This window comes from Helicoverpa armigera, chromosome 7, assembly GCF_030705265.1.
Source record: "Helicoverpa armigera isolate CAAS_96S chromosome 7, ASM3070526v1, whole genome shotgun sequence".
NCBI classification, from domain to species: Eukaryota; Metazoa; Arthropoda; class Insecta; order Lepidoptera; family Noctuidae; genus Helicoverpa; species Helicoverpa armigera.
In genome coordinates, this window is record NC_087126.1 from 9,502,031 (window position 1) to 9,525,148 (window position 23,118).

The 23,118-nt window shown below is 34.9% G+C and overlaps 1 protein-coding gene across 2 annotated transcripts in view; it reads right to left on the reverse strand.

The window, feature by feature from the left end:
* Positions 1 to 97: 97 nt before the first annotated feature.
* The window catches only part of LOC110373062 (leucine zipper putative tumor suppressor 2 homolog), an 85,710-nt gene continuing 62,689 nt past the window's right edge, over positions 98 to 23,118 (reverse strand). For both annotated transcript variants that reach the window (XM_064035395.1, XM_021330185.3), the window contains 5 exons: positions 17,951 to 18,077; positions 17,380 to 17,497; positions 3,510 to 3,617; positions 2,076 to 2,295; positions 98 to 1,691 (listed from right to left, as the gene is read on the reverse strand). In XM_064035395.1, the coding sequence (XP_063891465.1) occupies positions 987 to 1,691; positions 2,076 to 2,295; positions 3,510 to 3,617; positions 17,380 to 17,497; positions 17,951 to 18,077 (1,278 nt within the window). In that variant the 3' untranslated portion in view covers positions 98 to 986. The remainder of the gene's footprint in view (positions 1,692 to 2,075; positions 2,296 to 3,509; positions 3,618 to 17,379; positions 17,498 to 17,950; positions 18,078 to 23,118) is intronic.

The following is a 23,118-nucleotide window of genomic DNA, read 5'->3' on the forward strand; positions in this document are numbered from 1 at the left end:
TATACATGGATGGCTTACTTTTCACATTGATTTACAATAGAGGATTATTATAAATAAAAGCTTCAATAATGTAGTGATAGCAACAAAAAAACGTGAATTATTTCAAAAAAGGTTTTATTACAATAACTTAACGAGCTAAGTTACAAAAGTACGATCAACATAACTCTAATACAATGTACAATGGACGTGGGATGTGAACCAACTGCAAACAAGATGATAAAAAACACTTTAATAAGCTGTTATGTCAATGACGTGATAAAGATTGTAGAAGAAATACGTTATTGTTGTAATCATAATTTATTAACTAGTTTCTTTTGTTGTAAATATATCTCTTCACATTCAGCATTATGGCTTACCAGAATTCATCTTCAAGATATGTTGCCAAAATGTTACAAAATGTGATGGCAAAGACCTTATCTTATTTGCCCTCTTGCCCTCAACGTTTTAAGAAATATTAACTGAGAAGCCCTGTATATAAGCTACATAACCCAGTTTCAAAATTATCCAACTCCGCTTTAAAAGTGTTCCTTTCACATAATCACCAAAACAATTATGATAACATTTGGGTTTCAACAATTCTGTCTTGGGCCCTTTTTTCTACATTAGGTAAAGAGAGCTTTAAATCGATCTTTGTGATTATTTGCTAATCAATCTTTTTGTCCCTATGTATGTGTATCTTCTTCAATTTACAGTTGGTTCACATATTCGTCCCCTTCCTAATCTGCTAGTTGAGTATTATGACGGCAATACTAACATAACTTTGATAAACTCAACTACAGTATTCATATTGTCATTACAAGGCAAGAATCCATCGCAGTTTAATTACCTAAAACCATGATCTGCCATACTTTGATTAACTACATCATCTTCAATCACGTGTTTATTAATATTAGTATCTAACAAGCCATCTCGCTTGTCTTAATTTATATTTACATTAGAAAAATAGCCATTTAAATATAAATATTAAATTATTTAATTTGGTAAGTTTATAGCTCGATAGTCTTGCCATGTTTGTTCAAGTTTTTCATATTCTTGTTGCATAACTCTAGTTCTAGCCTGAGGCCATCCACTTCGGCTTCTAAAGTGCGAGATCTCTTGAACATTTGGACATAGTTCAGTTGTAACTGTTTCTGGTATCTTAGTACTTTGTCTTTCTCTTCGGACCATTTTCTCCTTTCGCTGTTGAATTGTGTTTCTTTAGCTTCGAGCTCGCATTTGAGTCTGTCGACAATGGCGGTGGCTGCACAGGGTTCGGAACAAGAATCTGGCAATTCTCCATTCAGTCTTTGAACTTCGGCATCTTCGAGAGCACTGTCGTTGGAATTCCAGTGATATTCATTAGTCTTGCAAACGTCATAAATCCCTCTCATTGTTCTCCCACACTCAATACCTTCATACCCACTTAGGGATATATCTGAAAGTTCCTGTCGTAACTCTTTGAGTTCCGTTTTTAGTCTTTCAATTTCATTTTTGCTAGTCTCCTTAGTCTTAGTCAGGTCTGAAACGCTTTCCATGAGGTCGTTGGTAAGTCGGTCGACTTCAGATTGAAGTCGGTTGATAGACTTCTCCTTTTCTTCCGTTTCTGCTCGAAGCCTCATGATTTCCTTTTCTTTCTTGTCGAGAACTTCTCGCAGTTGGCGGCAGTCAGCCTTCAGGGTGAGGTACTCGTGTCCCTTTGCTGTTTGTTCATTCTGGAATTAGAGAAACGAAATCTGTGAGTAATAAGTTCCGTTTAGAAGTATTATGACGAAGACATACAAGAAGCATGTTAATGTCTTTTTTTACATTGGTTAGGGGTATATACAAGAGTAGTCTGATAACTAGCTTTACTTAGATATTATCATTCAATAAGTAAATAACTGATTTGTAGAAATCAAAAAAGGGCAGATGATCTTTGCTAATTGTGCGGAAAAGTTTAGTGAGTGAAGGTTTCATTCGATTGTTGCATCTGCTTATTCATTTACAAAAGGTATTTTACATATAGCGGTATATACAGTAGACACACTTCTGTATTATTGGTATGTGCACAAAATCAGGACACTTCTGTAATCAAATCTACCAAGTATCCAACCAACCTGAGCATCTTTAAGCTGCGTTTTCAACAGCGCAATCTCCCCAGCTCTCTGACAGAGACTCCACTCGGTGTCCTCAAGTCTCTGCCGCAGAAGCGCTCGGTCCCTCCTCACTCGCGCCAGTTCCGCGTCCCGTTCATCCCGGGAGCGACCGAAGCTCTGCATCATGAGGCCTCGAGCTGCTCGGACCCGGACCTCGTGACTTCGGACGCGTTCTGTTGTGCTGGAATTGAGAAAAAAAGAAGATTAGAATGGTAACACTAAGTGTTTGCAAATTGTCCAGTAGGGACAATGAGATTAGAAGGTCTAATTCTTAGTAACGTGGAATCTCTGCAAAATAACAGGCATAAGAGCATTTTTATAAGAATGGTTTTCATAATTAAAAGTATGTAATTAAAGTCCGAAGAAATATCTGTTTGGGTGCATAAAGTAGATCTCTTTAATGCGGTTGCAGTTGGTTCTCAATGAATGTTCATGAAAACTCATAAACTCATATATGTTACTTTTACAACTAGACATAAACCCAGTGATAGTATTAGAAAGTATAAATATACTCTGGGATGTACCAACGTATACGATTTTATAGCGGCGAGCCGTAAAACCTCTTAACCCAACCTACTAAAATCGGCGAGAGCTGAATATTTATAGCCGCAAGAATTTCTGTTATGTGGAGCTTTGGGTAAACCAGTGATGGACTATTGTTTTGTTGTTGCTTCAGTTTCTACTAAATCAACTACACAAGATTCAAGTGTTATACAGAGTCTACAAGCTATCCAAAAAACACTGCCATTATCATCTTCAGCCCTTATATTGTCCCACTGCAGGGCACATATATACCTTTTCTCATACAGAGAAGAAATGAACATTTATCACCACACTTACTCAAGGTGGATTAGCGTATTAGAAGAGAATAGGGACATATTTTAAGAAAAGATAATTCCGCCTTTATAAAGGACGCTCGATAGGCTTTATTTCGTTGAAAAGCTATTTATTCCTATGTGAAGACGAATCACATGAACTGATAGATGTGTATGACGACAATCATACGGTTGTTGCATCTGGCTATGGCTTGTTGAGTCTAACTGTTTTTAATATTAGCGTTTGTTTTGATTAAGCCTTTACCGTTGCGAGAGCTGTTTTATGTGAAACTTATTGCTATAGTTGCAAGCATCTTTTAACTTGAGCTAACTTTTGAACTGCTAAAATGAAGTTATTTGATAGAGACTGTTTACTTGAGTTAGAGAAGCATAAATTAAGATTTGCTGGTTCCAAATGAAAATTGGGATAAGCGCGGCACGATGATAATTGCTTAATTATCAAGCTCCTTGTGGAAATACAATGGCAATTAGTAGTAGATCTTTAATTTTATGGAGTTTTAATTGTCTGTATTTTTATAATCTTATTCTATTATAGAATGTATGTATGATGTCAACTTACCCATAGTCATGTTGATCTCTCTCCAGTTCTGCAACTCCGGAGTCAGCGGGCGAGGGTGCAGGCACGGGCTCCTTGTCCGCGCCGCTCAGGACAGAACTCGACTTTGTGCTGGAAATAATAAGGTTGATATTGTATTAAATGTGTTCTGAGGGTGTAATGATGGAGTCTGTTGTATGAGACTTGAGTTCAAAGGTCAGTGAGACTTTGATGCTAAGGTTGACATAGAATGTGATGATGGACATAGGTTCATATTCCATGTTGCATATGTTGAGCACTTTAGAAATAGCAATAGTAGTACTTTTATGGGATTGAAAACGAACTGATATGCCAACCACTACATTCGATTTAAATTACATACCTATGCAACTAATTCAAATAGGTTTACATACTTGTACGAGATTCAATAAATTACAGACTGCGACGCAATTAGCACATAACTCACATTTATCATTTAACGACTATGTCTGTAATTGGATCGATAAAACGGTTAGTTCTCAAATGTCTTCATAAGTTTACGAGATTACAACAATTTGAATTTTAAGTGTAAGTATTAAACTTTGTACCTTAAGACACACTGTAGACTAAATGGTCGGCTGGTTTGATTTTTTTTAAGAAAATCGTGAATCCATTCAAAGATTTAATTCGGTCTGATACCGGCCAATTATCTGATCGTTGTAATGCGGGTACTACCATTCATCTTCAAACTGATTTATGAGCCCAAACAAACTATCGGCTGACTAAAAGTTTTTAGTGTGTTTGTACGCTAAGTATTAAACTTTGTACCTTTATCTGAATGAGATCGTAACAGAAATTGCAATCGAACGGTTGCAGGTTACTTTATGACTTTGTTTATATTCCGTTGCCAGTTTACCTGAATACCTAGTTAAATAATCTAGTTGATTAGGCCCAAGTTGACCGACAAAGTTAACGTCCTTTTACTTAAAACCACTGTCTACAGTGAAACCTGTAAGTAAAAAATCATAGTAGACAGGACAAAGGATCAGCATGGCAATCCAAGCCTCTTGGGCACGCTCCCAGTCGACAGCGATGTTGACGAATTTTTTGACGCGTTTTAGTTATACTTAGTGGTTTTGTTTTACTAGGATAGCTTTTTATATGTATAAGTAGTAAATATGTAAATATCTATGTAAATAAATAATCCTCATCAACTTCTAAAAAAAAGTAGACAGCTATTTTAAGAAAACAGGCGTTTATGTTGTCGGTGAATTTGTGCCTTAAATATATATCTGTATAAATTATCAATTATTAACTTCGATATGCATAATGAGGCTTTTCTCCAAGCCCTTTGTGTTATGTAAAGGAATATTTTGTTAGAAACGATTCTATGAATGGATTCGTAACGAAGATTGAACATTTCGGTCATTACTATTGAGTATTGTTATTATTTTTGATGGTTGTTTAGATTACATAACTGTCTATTTGGTTGGTAAGTTGTATTTGGTATTATGCAAAACTAATAAGGAATTCGGTTATTATAAGCTTACTGTCTACTTTCTATTTTGTTCTAGTAGGTCTACTAGTAGTGTCTACTAGTACTACTAGTAGTGGGAACAGGGCAGGAAGATGATAAGGTCTACTTATCAGCTTAAACTTACAATCTTCTGCTTATAATTGGTGTTTTTAAATTAATTTGGTCTGTGTCAGGGGCACCTTTCATTTCCAAGTCTATCTATGACTTCGTTGACTTCGTTCTATGCCCCTTTTATCACCATCAACCACTTATAGCAACCCAGTTCCTAAAACACTTACCAAGGGCGATTAACTCAAACAAACGCCTTTACCCGACAAGTGCAATAAAGTTATTCATAAGAAAGGCAAGTCGCGGTCCGTGGCTTGTCGTGCTTCACCGGCGAAGCGTTACCGTGGCATATCAATCTATTGTACGTCTGTTAATTTGTATGAAGCGCCAATGTCAGTGGTGGTGTTGGTAAATGGTGTAAGGTGATCATGTGATGTAGCAGGTTAATATTGGTAGGTATTCTAATATGCCTTTTTTTCAGCGAAAATAAGTTTTTCAATGACCTAAACTCTTATTAGAATATACGAGTATTATACATTCTTTAGCCCTTTGTGGGCATCTCACAAGTAACAAACTTTCAGCCTTACGTCTTTCACGCAATCCTTCAAATTCTTGGTCGTATCCCTTCTCTATATCTATCCACGTTTCTTACAATTATGATTATTAAGTGCCCATACAATGACAGCCGATAACAATTCAAAATAATATCTTATGATTCATCGTCGTTCTTCCGAAAACTCTATCACTCGTATTAAGTACTAAAGTGTGCCAAATTGCCAATTAAAATATTGACCAAATAATACGATTAGATTCTTATTATTTGCATTGCAATTTGAGAAACACAGATCCGTATTTACCGATATGTGTTTTCATAGGAAGTGGTCGAATATTATTTGTGACGTCAAAACAAAATAAATAGGTTGATACCTATTTATTGTCAAGACATAAAAAACTTAATCTGTTTATCAATATTTATACAGCAATTCGTTGCTTGATGTTTATTCATCAAATGTTGATTTTGTATTGAATGATTGAAGGTTTTTTTTTATAATAATTCGCTTAAGTGACGACGAATGATTAGGTACAGTAGACCGCACATCAGTGGTAACTGTCATGCACCTTAACTCAATAGTAATAAGTAAGATTTTCCTATAAAACTGTTACCACTGATCTGCAGTTGACTGTACATCGTTTTACTGTATGGAATATTGTATATAAATACTAGCACACCTTTGTGGGTTTGTCCATTATCCATCTCAGTTGTTAGACCGTTTATGAGCACTTGAATTTTATGAAGGATATTTTTAACGATCAATGAGTAACTGTTTATTTAGTCTTAGTATACCTAAGATAGAAAATCTTCAGACATGTCTTTGAAGGAAGACCAAAGAAACGATGGATGGATTGTGTGAAAGTAGATATGGTAAGAAAGAATGTTACTTGTGAGGTGACGGCAGATAGAAGAGTAGGGAAGGAGAAAACATACTGCACCGACCCCAAATAAAATTGGGATAAGGGCAGGAGGATGAAGATGTCTTTGAAAAAGAGTCTTACAAAATGGTTACCATTTACAGCAAATAATAACTTTAAAGCAGTTTTAAGAAGGGCCTACACCATACCCATTATACTGCTGTGTAACAACTTAAAATGTAGATTTCTGCTCTAAAAGGCCCTAATATGTGAATTAATGACAATTATGTATAATTTAGTGTTACAAAAAACATTTGAAAGTGGCAAGTTACGGTCAGCGAGTGTTGTACGTAGACTGAGCAATTCAAGTGATTGTTTTGAGAAACAGAAACATTACTGAAAGAAAAAGATGCATTCAATTGACTTGTTGATAACTGTGAGACATTTAGTATCAGATAGAAGAAATAAATATGATTTCATATCTACAATTTCAATTGCCTATGACATGATGACAGAAGTTCATACTAAAATGATAGCAATTGTAAGTCCCTAATTAAAGTGATAATTTAGTATAGACAATGAATGAATCTTACAAGATTTATTGTTGTTTATCCGGAAATACATACATATATCTGAGAATATCTTAGACATTGAAAGCAAAAGATATTCTTAATATTACTTGGATTGCCTCAGTTTTCTCTTAACACATGTTATTGTTCCCGGAGCTACTCATACAAGTGTAGATAGCGGATACAATCGGTAATGACGATCTATTAAATTAAGTGAATATACCGCACTGTGGTGTTAAACACTAGAGGAAAGTGCACGAAGAAAGTTATGACCTATATTTTGTATATTATATGGGAAAGCGTAATATGGGAAGCTGTGAAAATGAAGCTTTCGATTGTAAAACTAAAATCACACTGAAATAGCAATGGGTGTGTGTGATGTTCAGGTTTATTGCTTTGTTATGTAAAAAGTAGACAGATTTCGATAAAACTACAGTAAAACATATTTGTTAACCCGTAAACCAACTGGAGTAAGTTGATAAGAGATGCAGGTGATACCGCGGGGAACAGTTAGTGTAAAGAACCTCTAATGTGGACACGAGTATTGAAACTATTTTAATGAAAATAGGAAACGGTGTATCATATTCCTGACTGCAAAACCCGGTTTCATCATACAATAGAATTCAGGATTGTTTTACGTTTAAATGTTTAAGTCGAAAAGAGAACTAGCGATACAATTAAAAGGGTTTAACTCTTTTGGTATATTGTATAATTAAATTACAAACATTAGTACTTGAGTATATTACATTACAAAAATCCTTACTTCGGGGAAAACCTACACAAAATTTTGGATGTGTCACAATCGTATTCTTGTCACGAAATGTCGTGAAAATAAAGACATTGTTAAAACTAAAACGTGACTGTTAAATCGAATGTTTCAGTTAAACAGACACAGTTTTTAGAATTTTGATATCAGCCAAAATACAAAGCACTTCCTTCTTTCGAAAATTTGTTAATGATGTGTCACCCGCAATCAGTATTCCAGGTATGTTTCTGATAATTAATGACTTAATTCTTAGTTATTTCTTAAATACCCACAAACAAATCGTCGATAAACAGGGCTGTAAGGTTTTCCCCGATCACCTTCAACATTCCTTAATCCATATATCATACATATCGTACTTCCAATACCTTTGCGATAGTATAAGGAGTTCCTATCAGGAAAACCCACATCCAACCTCCACATCCGACAATTCAGCAGACCCTTCCTCAATTCCTCACGTTTCCTTACGACAGCAAAAACCAGCAAGTTTTGCGAAACACGCACACAAACGTAAACAATTAATGTTGTACATGCAAATGAGTTTGTGTGTGTCGGACCGTGGTTTCTGGCTACATCTCTGTAAGCCTATTGTTAGGGGATCATCAAGGTTGTTAGAATTTGTTTTGTAGGTGTATAATGAAGTTTTTCACGGGTTTTATTTTAATGAAATTTTAGGTGTTTTATGATATGTGGGGCCGTACTTATCTTAATGAAACCACAGATTACCTTAATAGTGACTACCTGAAACTGTGCACGATCGTAGTAAGTATATCAACAGTTTACGAATGAGAATGACGGAAACCAGTGAGCAATTTATTTGCAAAAAAAAAACATACCGGCCGAATTGAAAACCTCTTCCTTTTTGAGAAGTCGGTTAAATATATAATATAGATTCCTTTTGTTACAGTATAATTTTAAACCTTAACAAGTAGCGTGTGAAGTTAGCTACATTATCCAGTTGTGTTCGTAATGGATGGTCGCATGATCCTTAAAGTGACGTGAGAAGCGAGTCACATCAACGAGCACAGAATGACATACAATATGACTGACTAAGTGACTAATCTAGCTAGCTGATATAACATTTATTTCTCAGAGACAAGTCATTGTTGCTGTCACACGGAATAATATTAAACTGAATTCAAAACGGTTTAGGTTAGGTTAGTTCAAACTCAAATGATTTCAAAGACTGAGCAGCTCAAGAGCCATACAGCAACATAAAAAAAATCCATATCTAGGTCAATAACGAATCAACATCGATTATGAGGCTTCATCTAAATCGGTACAGACGTTACAGAGGTTATGCCGACAATACAAGGTCATGCCTGAAGCACTGAACCGAAGTTCATTTGTTTTTTATTGGTTCGTTTGTGAATGGAATTAATTGCCTTCGAGATAAAGATTGTGATGTAACTCGTTAAAATCATGAATGAAATGATGTTATATAATGTTTTTAGTTTTTTTGTTAGAAATGCAGAAACGTTTAGAATACCTACGTCGTCTTGTTCAGTTAAAAGAGAAAGCGGGAAACAGGTGACTTTTTCAGCTAAATGTTTTTGTGAAAACAATTTTAGTATCAATTTTCCTTAAAAACAGTAACTACAATATTTTTGTAACTTAAGAACAGTGACCGCAGAAGTATTGTCCTATTTCCTCCCTTCCTTAAAGTATAAGATATGTTCATTCACAACCAAGGCCTGTTACACAATCATTCATTATAGAAAACTATGTAACTCAAAGGTTTGAAGGTCAGCAAATAGCCAGCTTATCAGATGGTTACAATAATAACATGCTTCAGTCCAACAATTAGCGTTTCATAATAGATCTCAATCTTGATTATCGGGAAATCTAAGGTTTCTGAGGTAACCACGGAAACTGGCTATTAGGAACACTTAAGATGGTTTACATGAACCCGTTATAGTTACTTTGTCACATGCAATGTTGATTTTTTTTAAGAGGAATAACTATTCCTCTAAAAAACCTATTAAAGATCTATTGGAACTCCAATAGATCTTTTAACATTTTGAATGGAATGGAAATAAAAACAAAATCTTTGGTGGGGCTCAACAATTTCTAATGCTAGTAGTTTTTTAAAAGAAAACTATCAATTATGAGGCTTCTAAAAACTGAAATGCCACTAAAAACGTTGACATAAGGCTAATTTACTAAGTCGAATGGTTTATTAAGTCAACATAGCTGAAAAACTTTTTAAAATATGATTTAGGATCATTACACATTTTTTTTCGTTTACGTACAGGCGTTCAAAAACATACAAAATGAAAATACATTAAATTCTTGTCAAGCTTACAATTAACGGTATCGTCTACTCCTACCTTAACAAAACATAATTAGCCTGAAGTAATTATCCAGTGTAACAGATTAACTAACTGTTATGAGGGTTACGTTAACCATTTGTCACGCCTCTTGTAAGACTTACAGATAGGCATGATGGTGTTACTGCAACGTAACTACTTATTGCCGAAGCTACGAGTGTGTGGGGAAAAGAGGTGTAAAATATAAGCGTCTGTTTAGCTCGTAAAAGTAGTTAGAAATAAAATATTATTTTATTAAAGTTTTATGTCCATGTTCGAGGTAAGCATCAGCCATCTAAAGATTTGGACCGATCAAAGCATTGCACCTTCATCATTTAAGTTCATTATAAGGGAAATGGGGAGAGTTAAATTCTCTTAGGTCGTCGACTTATCTTTCAATGCATAAAAACTAAATAAGAAATCTTTAAATAGTTTGCTAGATTCATATTCAAGTTACCTATCAATGTTGGAACAAGAGTGGACCTACATGATTAGAATCGGCTTATTATTTTCCGAGTGACTGATAACTTAAAAGTCTTCTAAATGTTTGCAATAAATAAAATAACTTCATCATCATCATCATCATCAGCCTATCGCAGTCCACTGCTGGACATAGGCCTCTAAAATAACTTGCCAGCGATTAAATATTTTCTTTGTACGTTTGTAGTTATTTAACTACAATTCTGATTGAAATGACGCATTATGCACCAATGCATGTCCTATTTCTGTTATCTCAAAACAGATGACTGTAAAGGAAATTCAATCACCACAGAAGCTGATAACACGAAGGAAATAGCAGAACGATTGCTAATTATTATATTATGTTGTTAATAGCTTTGTTTTATTAACAAATTATATGAGTAAGGTTTAAAGAGTTTATTGTTTTTATAACGTATTTTAAAACATCAAGATGCATGACATACTCTTGTATAAAAGTAGAAGTCGAAAGAAGGAATGATCTTGACCACTTGAGATTACGATCATTTCATATGAGAAGCATTTTCCTTGCACACTATAAAAATAATAAATAAACAAGTAATTCACACAACTTTTTCAATCACTCTATATTAAAGCATTTTACCGTCACCCTTAAAAAAAAACATTTTTGCAAATTACTCTCAACAGTAGCTGCACATTGTATAGCATACAATAACAATATAACAAAATAAAACAACTATTAACTACTAAATAACAAAAGACTTTCGATTCTATCGAACGTTAGTACTTTAGGCATTAACAATGCCGGAGTGTAGCCCATTGAGCTATTCATTCATTGGTACTGGATGCGGCTGTACGTATAGTTTGTAACCTACTTTAGGTGATGGTTTGCAAAGGGAAGTGTTTGCAACATAGTTTTGTTTTTGACAATGCAATTTATTAAAAAAAAAATAAGGGTTGCTTGTGTATGTGGCTTATTTTAAATAATTAATTTAACCATTGAACAGGGAACAGGGCTCGGAGGATGATGATTTAATCATTCAAGACTTGTTAAATGTGACAGAAACATAAAAATCCTGCTTATATCCTAAGTTATAAACTCAAATTGGATACTCATGAGACAAAGACGCAATGAATTAACCTGCAATAAACCTTATTATGTCACTTATACACCATATCAATCTTATTTTTTTTTACAAATATCGTACTCAAGTAAAAAATTAAAAAATAATGGCGTATCTAAGATTTATGATGTAATTCCGTAATTGTCAATGTAATAACTTGTATTTGGCGGATTTTGGCGTGACTACTGACAATTTAATGGTGATGATGACGGAAAGATAACTATGTTTAAATATGACATATAGCTTATGATTATTTCTAAAGGCCTTCATTGAGATGGAATGACCTTAAGCATACAGGTCCAACCTATACATATACTGATCTCGTCAAATATCTTTGCCATTGTTAAGTCAGCTATGTATTTAATTGACGCCCCGTGCATTTTTTGTCAAGAACTTTACAAATAGTAAAAATGTTATTTGCATATTATTGTTCATTAGCATTTACTGTTATGAAAATACTAAATGCATTTTTTCAGTCATTGTTTTAAAATCTTTAGGAATCTTTCAATACTAAAGAATTCATAAATAAGAAAACAGAACTAATAAAAGTGACGTTTGTTTATTGAAATGTGTTTGTTTTTAATTTTACTTTTATAACAAAAACAAAATTCGAACTATCGAACTAACGAACGAAAAACTATCGAAAAAAGACAGGCAGACGATAAAGAAATCGGTCTGAATTTCATAATAGCGTTCACAATTCATTACTTGGTACGAAAATATTTCAATTGAGACTTGTACAATGTTTTATTATTTTTTGTTAAAAGAAGTGCCGCTTGTTTTCAGTACAATCAGCGTCAAAAGTAGCTGAACAAATCGACATTTTCAAAAGTATCTTGCAACGTAAAGGGTCGTAACTTCTAAGAATACAAACACCATTATTTATTTACATTCTAAACTTAAAACAAAGTATATAAATACTAGCACTAGTAAGTTATCCACGACGCAGTGCTTAGCAGTTTTGAAAATTTAGATTTATCCAACGACTTTTGAATCTGACTGTACAGTCATTGAGAAACACTGTACCGTGACTATGGTTAGATAAAAAATAGGAATAGATATGGTAGCTAGGAAATATTGTGCTTGTTTTTATTTGAAAACTGAGATCCGGACTTCGCACTGGTGCTATTAAGGTAGTCATAAAATACTATACAAAATACCTTATGTTTTTTTCAAAGAGATGAGACGTAATTTCTCTGTAATTTAGTATAGGCACATCTTGGTGATATATGGACACAAATGGATAATACTTCATACTGATGTACCTTTTACATTACACTGGGTTGCATAAAAAGGACATCCGAGTTATTATCAGTCTCGTTCGTTGAACCTTGAGCTGTCAGTTTTGATACTAACCTGCTTATTGGAATAGTTTAACTAAGACATAAACTAACATTAACTTAGCAACATTGTTGACGTACTGACACAACATTATCTAACTAAAACGCTGTGTTATTTAATTTGCATAACACAGATACAAAGTCTAAGAACTACATGCAATCAAAGCCCAATTACGGCAATAATAGCATAGAAAAATCAATCTACCCTCAAACTCACCTAAACATATCACGGAACTCTCACTTTTGAACACACTTCACCATTATATCAATGTAAACGTATAAAATCACCATTTGATAAATAAACAGTGTTCGTTGCGTACGCGGACCGGCTAGCCACTACTATGTTCGACGCACGAATGTCAGCAGCGCGTGCGCCGGGCCGCTAAAATGCTGCGCGCTATGAAATAATTGCTGAGTAAAGAGTAAATACTGTATTACGATGCTGTTTTTGCTTTGTTGAATGTTATTAAAGATGATGGTTGAAGAAAGGTGAATATGTATGTTAGTAATTGTTGTGTTGGTATGTCGGTTTTTCTTATAAGCAAAAGCTTACGTGTAAGAATACAGGTAAAAATCGAATACTTTCGTGGTTAAGAATAAACAAACTTTAAAATATTCAGCCTATTTGTATTGTTTAGTTTTATTGTTACTGTAGGATTATTAAGAAAGGTATTTTCTAAAAGGAAAATACGGCACATAAGTTTATACCTGAAACCTACTATTCTCTTCAGCTATGCACGGATAACTTTTACTGTACAAAATAGCTACCTATAAAAAACTTTCTTAAAACCCGAATGCGTAACGTGTATTTATTAACTGTTTATTAAATTATACGTTAAGTCTGGCTTTCTGGTGAATGAACACGGGTGAGTATGATTCAGTAACATTTTACGGCTCCTAACTCATTCACTAACGCAGTGGTTCTTAACCTTTTTGGCATGAGGGACCACTTTACCAAAGTTTGTCTTGCCGGGGACCACCACATTTATTTACCTAAATTGAGGGTTCTTTGATAAAGAATACAAGCACACTTTATAATTAGCACTCATTTCTTTATTATTTAGCTAAAAACAAAAAATTACAGATTTTAATGTAATGAGATTTTTGTGATAAACAAATGTCTATTAGCAGTTATTTTCCAAAAGCGAAATTTCTTTCGGACTCAAACCAAAAATTACGTAAAATGTGGCCCAAACGTACTTAACTTTATGTTTGCTGACAAATGCAAATTTAAGGGCACATAGTTTCTGAATACGCGAGCGAAGCGAGCGCGAAATTTTAATTATTTTTTAAAACTCAAAGCCAAAATTACTTAAAATGTAGCCCAAACATATTTTTGGTATATCAACGTCGCGAAGCTAAGCTTCGCGGACCACTTGGAATGCCTCCAGGGACCACCAGTGGTCCGCGGACCACCGGTTAAGAACCACTGCACTAACGCGAGGCGTGCTTGTGTTGTTGTAGTGTTGGTAAACTTGCCGTTTTGAATAAGAACTGACTACTGAGCTACTACTTTGATTTTTTCAAGAATAATTAAGGAACATTGAACTTATGTTTTAGAGCATAGTGAGTTTTTAAATCGGAAAATGGCAAGTTGGTATGTGATAGATTCTAAACCTGACATCTCTATACAGTCTTAAATTGATCTCGTGTTCACAACTTTACTTAAGTCTTTTTTCGCAGTCTATCTGTTTATACCAAGTTTATAGCTTGGTCATTTCTCAGAATCACTTCACAGTTTATCTACAACATGACCATCACGCCGAAGTAAAGTTAACAGCCTTAATTATGCAGTTTGATGAACAGATGCATCGTCTTGTGTCATTGACGCGTCAACTGTGCTGCATTGGGTGCATCATAGAAAGCCGTGATCTATTCTTGTATGGAGTTCATTCATTAGCACCCGTGTTCGGGGCAGTCCTTATTACAGTTTCCCTTTCAATGGCTGAACCATTGGGTAATCCTTAACAAATCATACTAATATGGGTAAACTTGAATGTTTGCCTCGGAGATGATTGGTATTATAGACACGAAGGTAGGCTACTTTTTTCTCTGAACAGTGAATAAAACAACTTATCTACCAAAATGTACTATTCCATACTACAAGATAAGTTAGGAACTTCTCATAGTATTTGGTAATGTCCAATCTTTCAATACTAAGTACTAAAGCTAATCTTTGATATGCATACGCACAATGTTGAAAATTAATCTGAAACTCCATATTATGTCTGTTTGGTGATGAAGCGTGCGTAGATCATCTTCTTACTCAGAATTTAATAGTGGTAATAATTGTCTCTATTTCTGTATTTAGAAAGAAATGAAGTTGAATGACACAGTTGACTAACTGATGAGTAATTTGTTCTCTGCGTGTGAGATTGTAACATCTGTGGACGCAGTTGCGATGAAAGATCAAGTAACGAAGTAATTTTTTGGTATTTAAGATAGGAAGATACACGAATTATTTTGTTTGGGTTTTAAGAATGGACATTTCAAGAATGTTTCACTTAATTTAGAAATTCTGCATTTGGCGGTAAAATTGAAAAACTCACGAAATGTTGAAAATTATACTATTAGTCTGTAAGTACTTATATTTATTTAAAGCTTGGTTTGAGTACGAGATATTTATAAAACTCACACGGATTAACTTTGTATTGTAGTCTTAAAAAGTACCCGTTATCTCAAACTTAGCATGCATATTTATTATATGATAAAGGTACCAGAATTTGGCACTTAATAGGGAAATTAGAATGAGTTATCAAACTTTTTGCACACCTGGACAGTTTTCGTTGCAGGTGGCAACATTAAGTCTACAATATAATTTATTAAACTGGCAATTTAAAAGCCTTTTAAGAAACAGATGTGACAATTAATTAAATAATTCACGCGTGGGAATTCTAGCAGCTTATAATCTACAAAAAATCTTTTAAAATAACTGTAAACTTTGATATTAAGTACTAAAAAGAAAGACGGGCGTTTCATTTCACTTAAACAATTAAGTACACGAAAATGCGTGATCATACGTACACTTTCTGTGAGAGAAACATAATTACTCAAGATCGTTACTAATCATGACTTTATTATCTATAATTTCATGTAGGTAATCAATTTTCAAAAAGTAAGAAATTGCCACTATAAACCAATACCAAATAGCACCTCTTATATTTTCCACATGTTACTTAAATTGTTATAAAGCTGAATAATCTTCAGTAGCGCGAATATTTATGTAGTTTTTATTCATTTGTTTTACTAAACTATAATATAGTCATAATCCTTTTGAAGAATTAATATAGAATACTACTGGTCTTCTATCAAAATGTTGTGTCAATGACCGCGTGATTTATTATACTCTCAAAGTGGATATACCTACTTATACATATGTGTAGATTTAGCTTCTGATTATTTTTTTGAAGATGATACACTATTTTGCATTTATTTTTCAAAGTTCGCTTGATTGTATTCATTAATGCAAACTTAGCTTCTTCGTCTTTCATTCCAAAGAATTGCCTTTGTCGGTGCAGATCTTTCCATTTTCAGCTATAGAATGCCAATTCCTGAACATCTCTTTAATTTTACTGATATAGCTTAACTGCTAAATAATATTACGTTTTATACGTTGTATAAAATCAATACAATATGGAGCGTCAGAACTGTTCAATTTCACTAACCACTACTAACATTGTATGCACGTAAATGTAACGCTATAGTTTCATACCGATAGACAGTACCTAAATCCATCAATGGTTTTGTATATTATCAAATACCAAATCTAGTGCCTAAATCCAGCGATTACAAGTGGGCCATAATTTTACCAGTACAAATGTACAATTCACAATAGAATGATGTCATTGGTTTAGCGGAGCGGAGAGCTTAGCGGAAACGATGGAGCCGATTTCAGGCATTATGCCATCATCATTATGCCATCAGATAATGACTTGGTGATAAAGGTGTATTGTTCCTGGGTAGCTAAGTTTCAACTTGTGGGAGTGCAAAAAAGAGGATCTTCTTTAAATACCATAAAACTGAAGTAGGAGAAATTGAGTTTTAATAGTTATTCAGTTTGCGTACAATGTTATCCAGAATAAGTGACCTAACTGGCATCTTTAACGGACTTATCGAAAGGGCTCCAAGAATCTCGCAATGCTTCTGAAAATTTTAGATTCAATTCCAAAGAAATCTTAAATTCTAGACTTTCTTGGGTTTATTATAACCACATTAATGTAACATGATACATTCCTCCTTATGTAGGTATGTAACAGGTCCAATGGAAATACTCTTACGTTTCTCAACATCTGTCATAAGACATAGATTGACAAACGTGTTTAAATAATTTGAATCCTTTTCCATATAGTTTATAAGACAGTTTTTAAGGTTACTCACACAATAGCGGAGTGATGCCTCTGGTGGAGCGGAGCGGACGGCGTGGCGGGCGGCAGAGCGGATAAGGACGCGGGCTGAGGAGACCCGCACCATCGCCCCTCCCGGACATCTGATGAGCCTGGAAATAAACGGTCACATTTTAATCGCTTGTTAGGTTGTGAAGGAGACGTATATGTTTATAAACGAGTGAAATACATAAAAATAGTGGTGCACGGTCTTTACACTCTTCAGTCTTAAAAGACTAACCTAAAGGTCTTTATGATAAAGTTAAGATAACGAACTCTGTTCGGTGTAATGTGTGGTAGGCAACCAATGTAGGATTTTATTTTTAGGTTTTACATCATTTGTTTAATAATTTAATAAGGTACGTCAAAAATAATGCATAAAAATACATTATTTTTTAATTTATGGCCGACTGATTACTTATATGTATGTATACCTTGGTAGAGTAATTGATGAGTGATGGTTAGCTTCTAAGGGTGAAACCACACACCGATTTGTCGATAGCAATCTGAGCCATTATCGTAAGTCATAGTATAGTTCACATAATAGTTAACATCACAATACTCACTGCCATACAGCGTCAGATGAGAAGGTGGTCTGCTGGCCAGCACAGGAGTGGAGCCATACCTCTCTCCCCCCGCCGACAGCCGCCCCCCCAGCGGCTTGAACGCTATCGGACGGATCACTGACTTGCCCTGCAACAATATGAACGGATCATTAGATCTTGAAAAGATAGATAGATACGTTCTGTTTTCATTTGTTTCCCACGGTTTCATCCACGTCCCATGGAAATGGAAACTCCTTCCCGTACTCGGATAAAATATAGCCTAGATATCACCAGGGTATAGTGAAATATTGTTTTATTTCGGATCAGTAGTTTCGGAGTTTTGAGGGTGCAGCATGAAACGATTTGAACCGATTTTAAAAGACATAAACCTGGACCCAATTCAATGATTAGGTTCAACAGACTAATACACATTGGATTATTTTATAAGACCTCACAAGTCTACCGTTGCTAACCATTCATACTCCGAGCTGTATGGACCTGAATTCACACACTTTAGCTACGAAACTAAATAACGGCATTAAAAAATTGCAGAGAAACCAGCACTGAAATTAACATGACTTGATTTAATTCTGCGTAACAAATCCGCGAGTACCGTACTGCCAAATAACCATAACTTATTTGGAATTTCGAAAGGAGACTCGAAAAACCGTATGCAGCTCAACAATAGTTTACCGATAAAAACAACTGACATTTCTGAGAGCCCAATCGTTTCTATCTACTATTATCTCAAGGATCCGAACAAATTGTTTTTTAAAATGCGTTCGTTAGTTAATAAGTCCGTGCGCATTTATCTGAGCACGGAATTGACATTTCGTACGCAACAACGCATCTAAATGTCATGACAAAAAGGTCAAACTTGGTATATTCGGTGCATCAGCGTGTGTTACCGTTAACATGATGTATGGGGAAAATATATGGATTTCGTGACGGCATTAATCAGAGCTTTAAATTAGGCCACAACGTTATTAAAGTCGTGTAGCGGTCTCGGAATGCCGTGTTGTGTAATATATTTCTATATCTCTGTTTGTTTTAATATATTCTGAGGTTGATATTTAATTTATCTATAAAGCTTTATAGATATTCTGGCGCCGCATTACGAAGTAATATTTATCTTACAAACTTTTCTTATATTCAGTCCAAGAAACCGTGTTGATTGATGTACTTTTTATTCACCGCACTTCTGTACCAAAAGTCAACACAACTCACAAAAGAACAGCCAAACTTTGCATAACAACCACACAAAACGTTTTTTGATGAAGTAATTAAAAACAAAATTTAAACATGGAACTTGTAAAGCGTGCCAACGAATCAATCAGGCGAAATGACGCGAATTGCTTGGCAAAAACCGCGTGCCTCATGACCATCGATGTCGAACTGCAGACAGATGCTGGAATGTCCTCAGGCACAAAAACTTGGACACTTGGCATCGCTGCATACGGCGATGTTTGTTTAACGTTTCCTTTGAAGTGTATGTCTGTGTATTTGCCGGTATGACGTACTGTAGGAAATACAGAGGGAATATGGGAATTCTTTTGAGAGTTTGTGTGGGAGTTTTCCTGTACCTTTTGGTTACTAAATAAATTCGTGAATTGACATGTCTAGATTCAAACATGATCACTGTCCTGTATTTCATTTGTCAACAGAATTTTATAAAAATATTGTCAAGGGAACTTGCGTTTCCAACTAAAATGCACAGCTTGAACAAGGAAATGCAAAAGTGCTAAAGAATGTATAGACAGACTTGAAGGAAAAAAAATCAATCATCAATATTGATCAACTAGATCTCAACCGCTCTTTATCATAGTCGGTACCTTACCGATATAATAAATGTTTTTGCGATACAACCAGGATCTGATCAACATTTGTAATGAGGCCTCTTTATCTGATGTTATCTGATGAAGATCTTATTAACGGTTTAGCCATAGATGCCACTGGACCAACTGTAGGTATGTGGGTCTTATACTGGTCTACTGTATGAATACTTGAAAGCATTCAATTAGCTGGTTTCTAAATTGAAAATACTCGATATGGGTATTCGGTATTGCAATCTAATATTTGTAAAGTAAAAGATTTCTTTGAGAAACTGCTGTTTTTTTCTGTTTGAAGCTTTTTCTAAGAACCAGGAATCTTGCTGGTTTTTTTTTTTGACATAATTGTATATGTATTATCACACCTACTGATCTTAAAAAATACTAGTAAATGGGCACACATACGCACCCATTAACTGTACTGTACGTGCGAGTCTGCTTAACCCTCAGAAGTAGTTGCAACATTAAATGATGCAAGTGTAAAAACAACCGTATATTAGTACTAAATAGGTGAACATCGGAAAACGTTACAACTAGCGGGTAGTGACGTGATATAAGCATAGTACGGTTTCAAACCTGTTATATGCCGCGTGAAAATGTGAAACTGGATTGCAAATACATTTGCATTGCAAAATACTTTCGCAGGAAGTTTTCGCGTCATAATTGTTCTATGTTGTTACTGGATTATTTACGAGTTTTCTGTTTGTTGAACTAGTCATTGTTTGTGTCTTTGCTTGCCTGAGTATTTATATCAGTTTTCTGTAAAATATGATCTGTACAAATACATTTAACGTTAAGACAGCAGATTGGGGGTTTAAAAATAACATTATGTCAACTACCTTTTGTCAATAACGGGCTATCCAACATACACATGCTGCCTACGATGCTTTGTTCAACACATGAGCTATTAAGACATTTCTTTGAGGAATATCACAGAGCAAGTCAAATGCAGTTAAATACTTCATGGACTTTAAAGTTTGTTTGCCCACTCAACTGGCCGGGCTATGTGCAACGCAAACCAACGCCTATTTGTTCAGGAAGACGCGTTTGTAGGTCAACAGACAAGGCTTCCAAGAATCCTAAACGCCAACTTACAGCCGCATAAACAACTATAATGACAATATTATACGTACATGATGGCCGTTGTGTCGTAAATTTGAGACAAACAAACGTAAGAGACATGACAAGCGTCCCGTTTTGATGGTCTAATCGTGACACGACGGCCGTTGAAGGGTTGAGTTGTTGGCGTATAAACCATTGTAGTTGATGTTTCTTACTTTAGAAATGCTGAACAAACTCTTTTCACGTAGAAAAGTTACTCCCATACGAGCATTTCAAATTGAGAATGCCGTTACGTTTAAAACGACGTCAAAACAGCGTCAACTCAATTTTTTTTAAAGATCAATTTGAGACTTTATTTCCTCAGGCTTAGCTAAATCTACTAACTTCCTTTTAGCATGAAGTAGGTAAACACGACGTTATATTAACTGTACCGAAACTACATTACAAGTTCCGCTTGTAACTATTTTGTGAAGTCATCAAACGCCATTGGTAGATATAAAGCTATAAAACATTTGATGACAGCTGAATAAACGCTCCAAGTTTTATGATTCTTAGTACAAGAATAGCAGAAGACATTCTCAAGTGTCTGGGTTTGTGGGTTAACTGAGACAAGGCCTCGCTAGGCAGACGACTAGACGACGGCGGGTTTGTGAGAATCTTTTATAAGACGCAGAGAATTTTATAGGCTGTACCTACCTACACATGTGTTGTTGTGTGGCCCAAGTTACAAGAGTTGTCGATTTTATTTTCTGTTTGTTAATGTCCATATGTATTTGCAGGATTTAGATATTTTTAAGTAAATGTATGTAATTGACACTTTAAAGTTGAGTGTTTGCATTTTGTAGCATTTGTCTATGTAATTAAATATTACGCAAGTTTGATTAACTACAGTCAATTGGCGTTTATGTAACTAGCACCGTCTAAAGTTTTAGGCGTACATTAATGAGATAAGAGAATTCTTTTTTTTTTTTAGATGGTTTGTCTAGCCAAATGAACAGCTGTTTATTATAATTTGACGCTGGGCTTTATTCCTCTCATTTAAGGTTATATTTTTCAATGACCAAAAAGCCATATACTTTAAACTTAGACCACTCCTAACTGTTTGTCTGGTCACCACGCGGAACTGCATAGGTACAAGTGATTTGTCCCCCGCATAAAAGACCGGATAACTTTTATCGATGTTTCTTATTCGATTACCAGCCTCTCGTTTAAGAATCGATATCGATAAATAGTGTCGTTAATTTAACGATTATGTGCCCTCTTTCTAATGCCTTCTATTAGTTTTATTACTGCGAGTGAATGGCTTGATTGACATAGTTATATAAATACATTGTAATTTCTAGACTGACATTCCAGACTAGATCCGTCTAAGCCCAGAAAGTGGCTCACATATGAACCATCGCCACTGAAATTGGAATTTTAAAGTTGCTCCAGAGTTATAGAGAATGTAAAAGATCGATACAATTATTTTATGTGCTTCCCTTGTAATCAAATCTATGTAAAATGAACACTTATTTACGATCGTAAATAACATAGATTTTCTACTTTTACTTTTTAACTTGTAAAGATACAATATTAATAAGAGGCTTTGTATGTACCACGAACTGCACTGCATGCTGCTTATTTCTCAGGCGGTATAAGAGTAGACAAAAATGGCGCCACTGGAAAATTAAATCAATGAAACTTCCTGACAATAATCAGAAGCTACTTCTATATATTAGCAGAGAATTACATAATTACATAAGGTTTCCTCTACAGCCCGGAGGTTCCGCAATCACTTGATCTAGTATACGTCGGAAGATTGTACACTGTACTGAGGGTTCCCATGACTTCGAACCAAAACGCAGGACAGATCGGTTTACACGGAGGTTTGGTCTAAATCAATATTTTTTTTGTAAAACTAAAGGACCACTCCTCCTGCATGAGCACGCTTGCAATAAAAAATATATACAGAAACACCCCCGGTTATGTTTAATAAAACGAATTATTTTCTTTAGAAGGAAACCTGGTGAAAATTCATTTGGTAGTTCTTAGTTTTTGAGTTTATCACTGGCATACAGAAAGACGCATCGTTTTATACTATAGCAAAGTTAAATTTTCAAATCAAAGCCTTCTAATTTAACTAGACACACAAACTGCCTGGCATACCAACTAAGTAGGATTGTCTCAGCCAGTGTCCGGAAGCTTGGTAGCCCTACGCACCGCATTGGATAGGACGGATAATTTCCTCCATCGTTAGATCGACAGACCATTTCCAATTACTAGGAAATGTGGACAAAAAATACCCACTGCTAAACG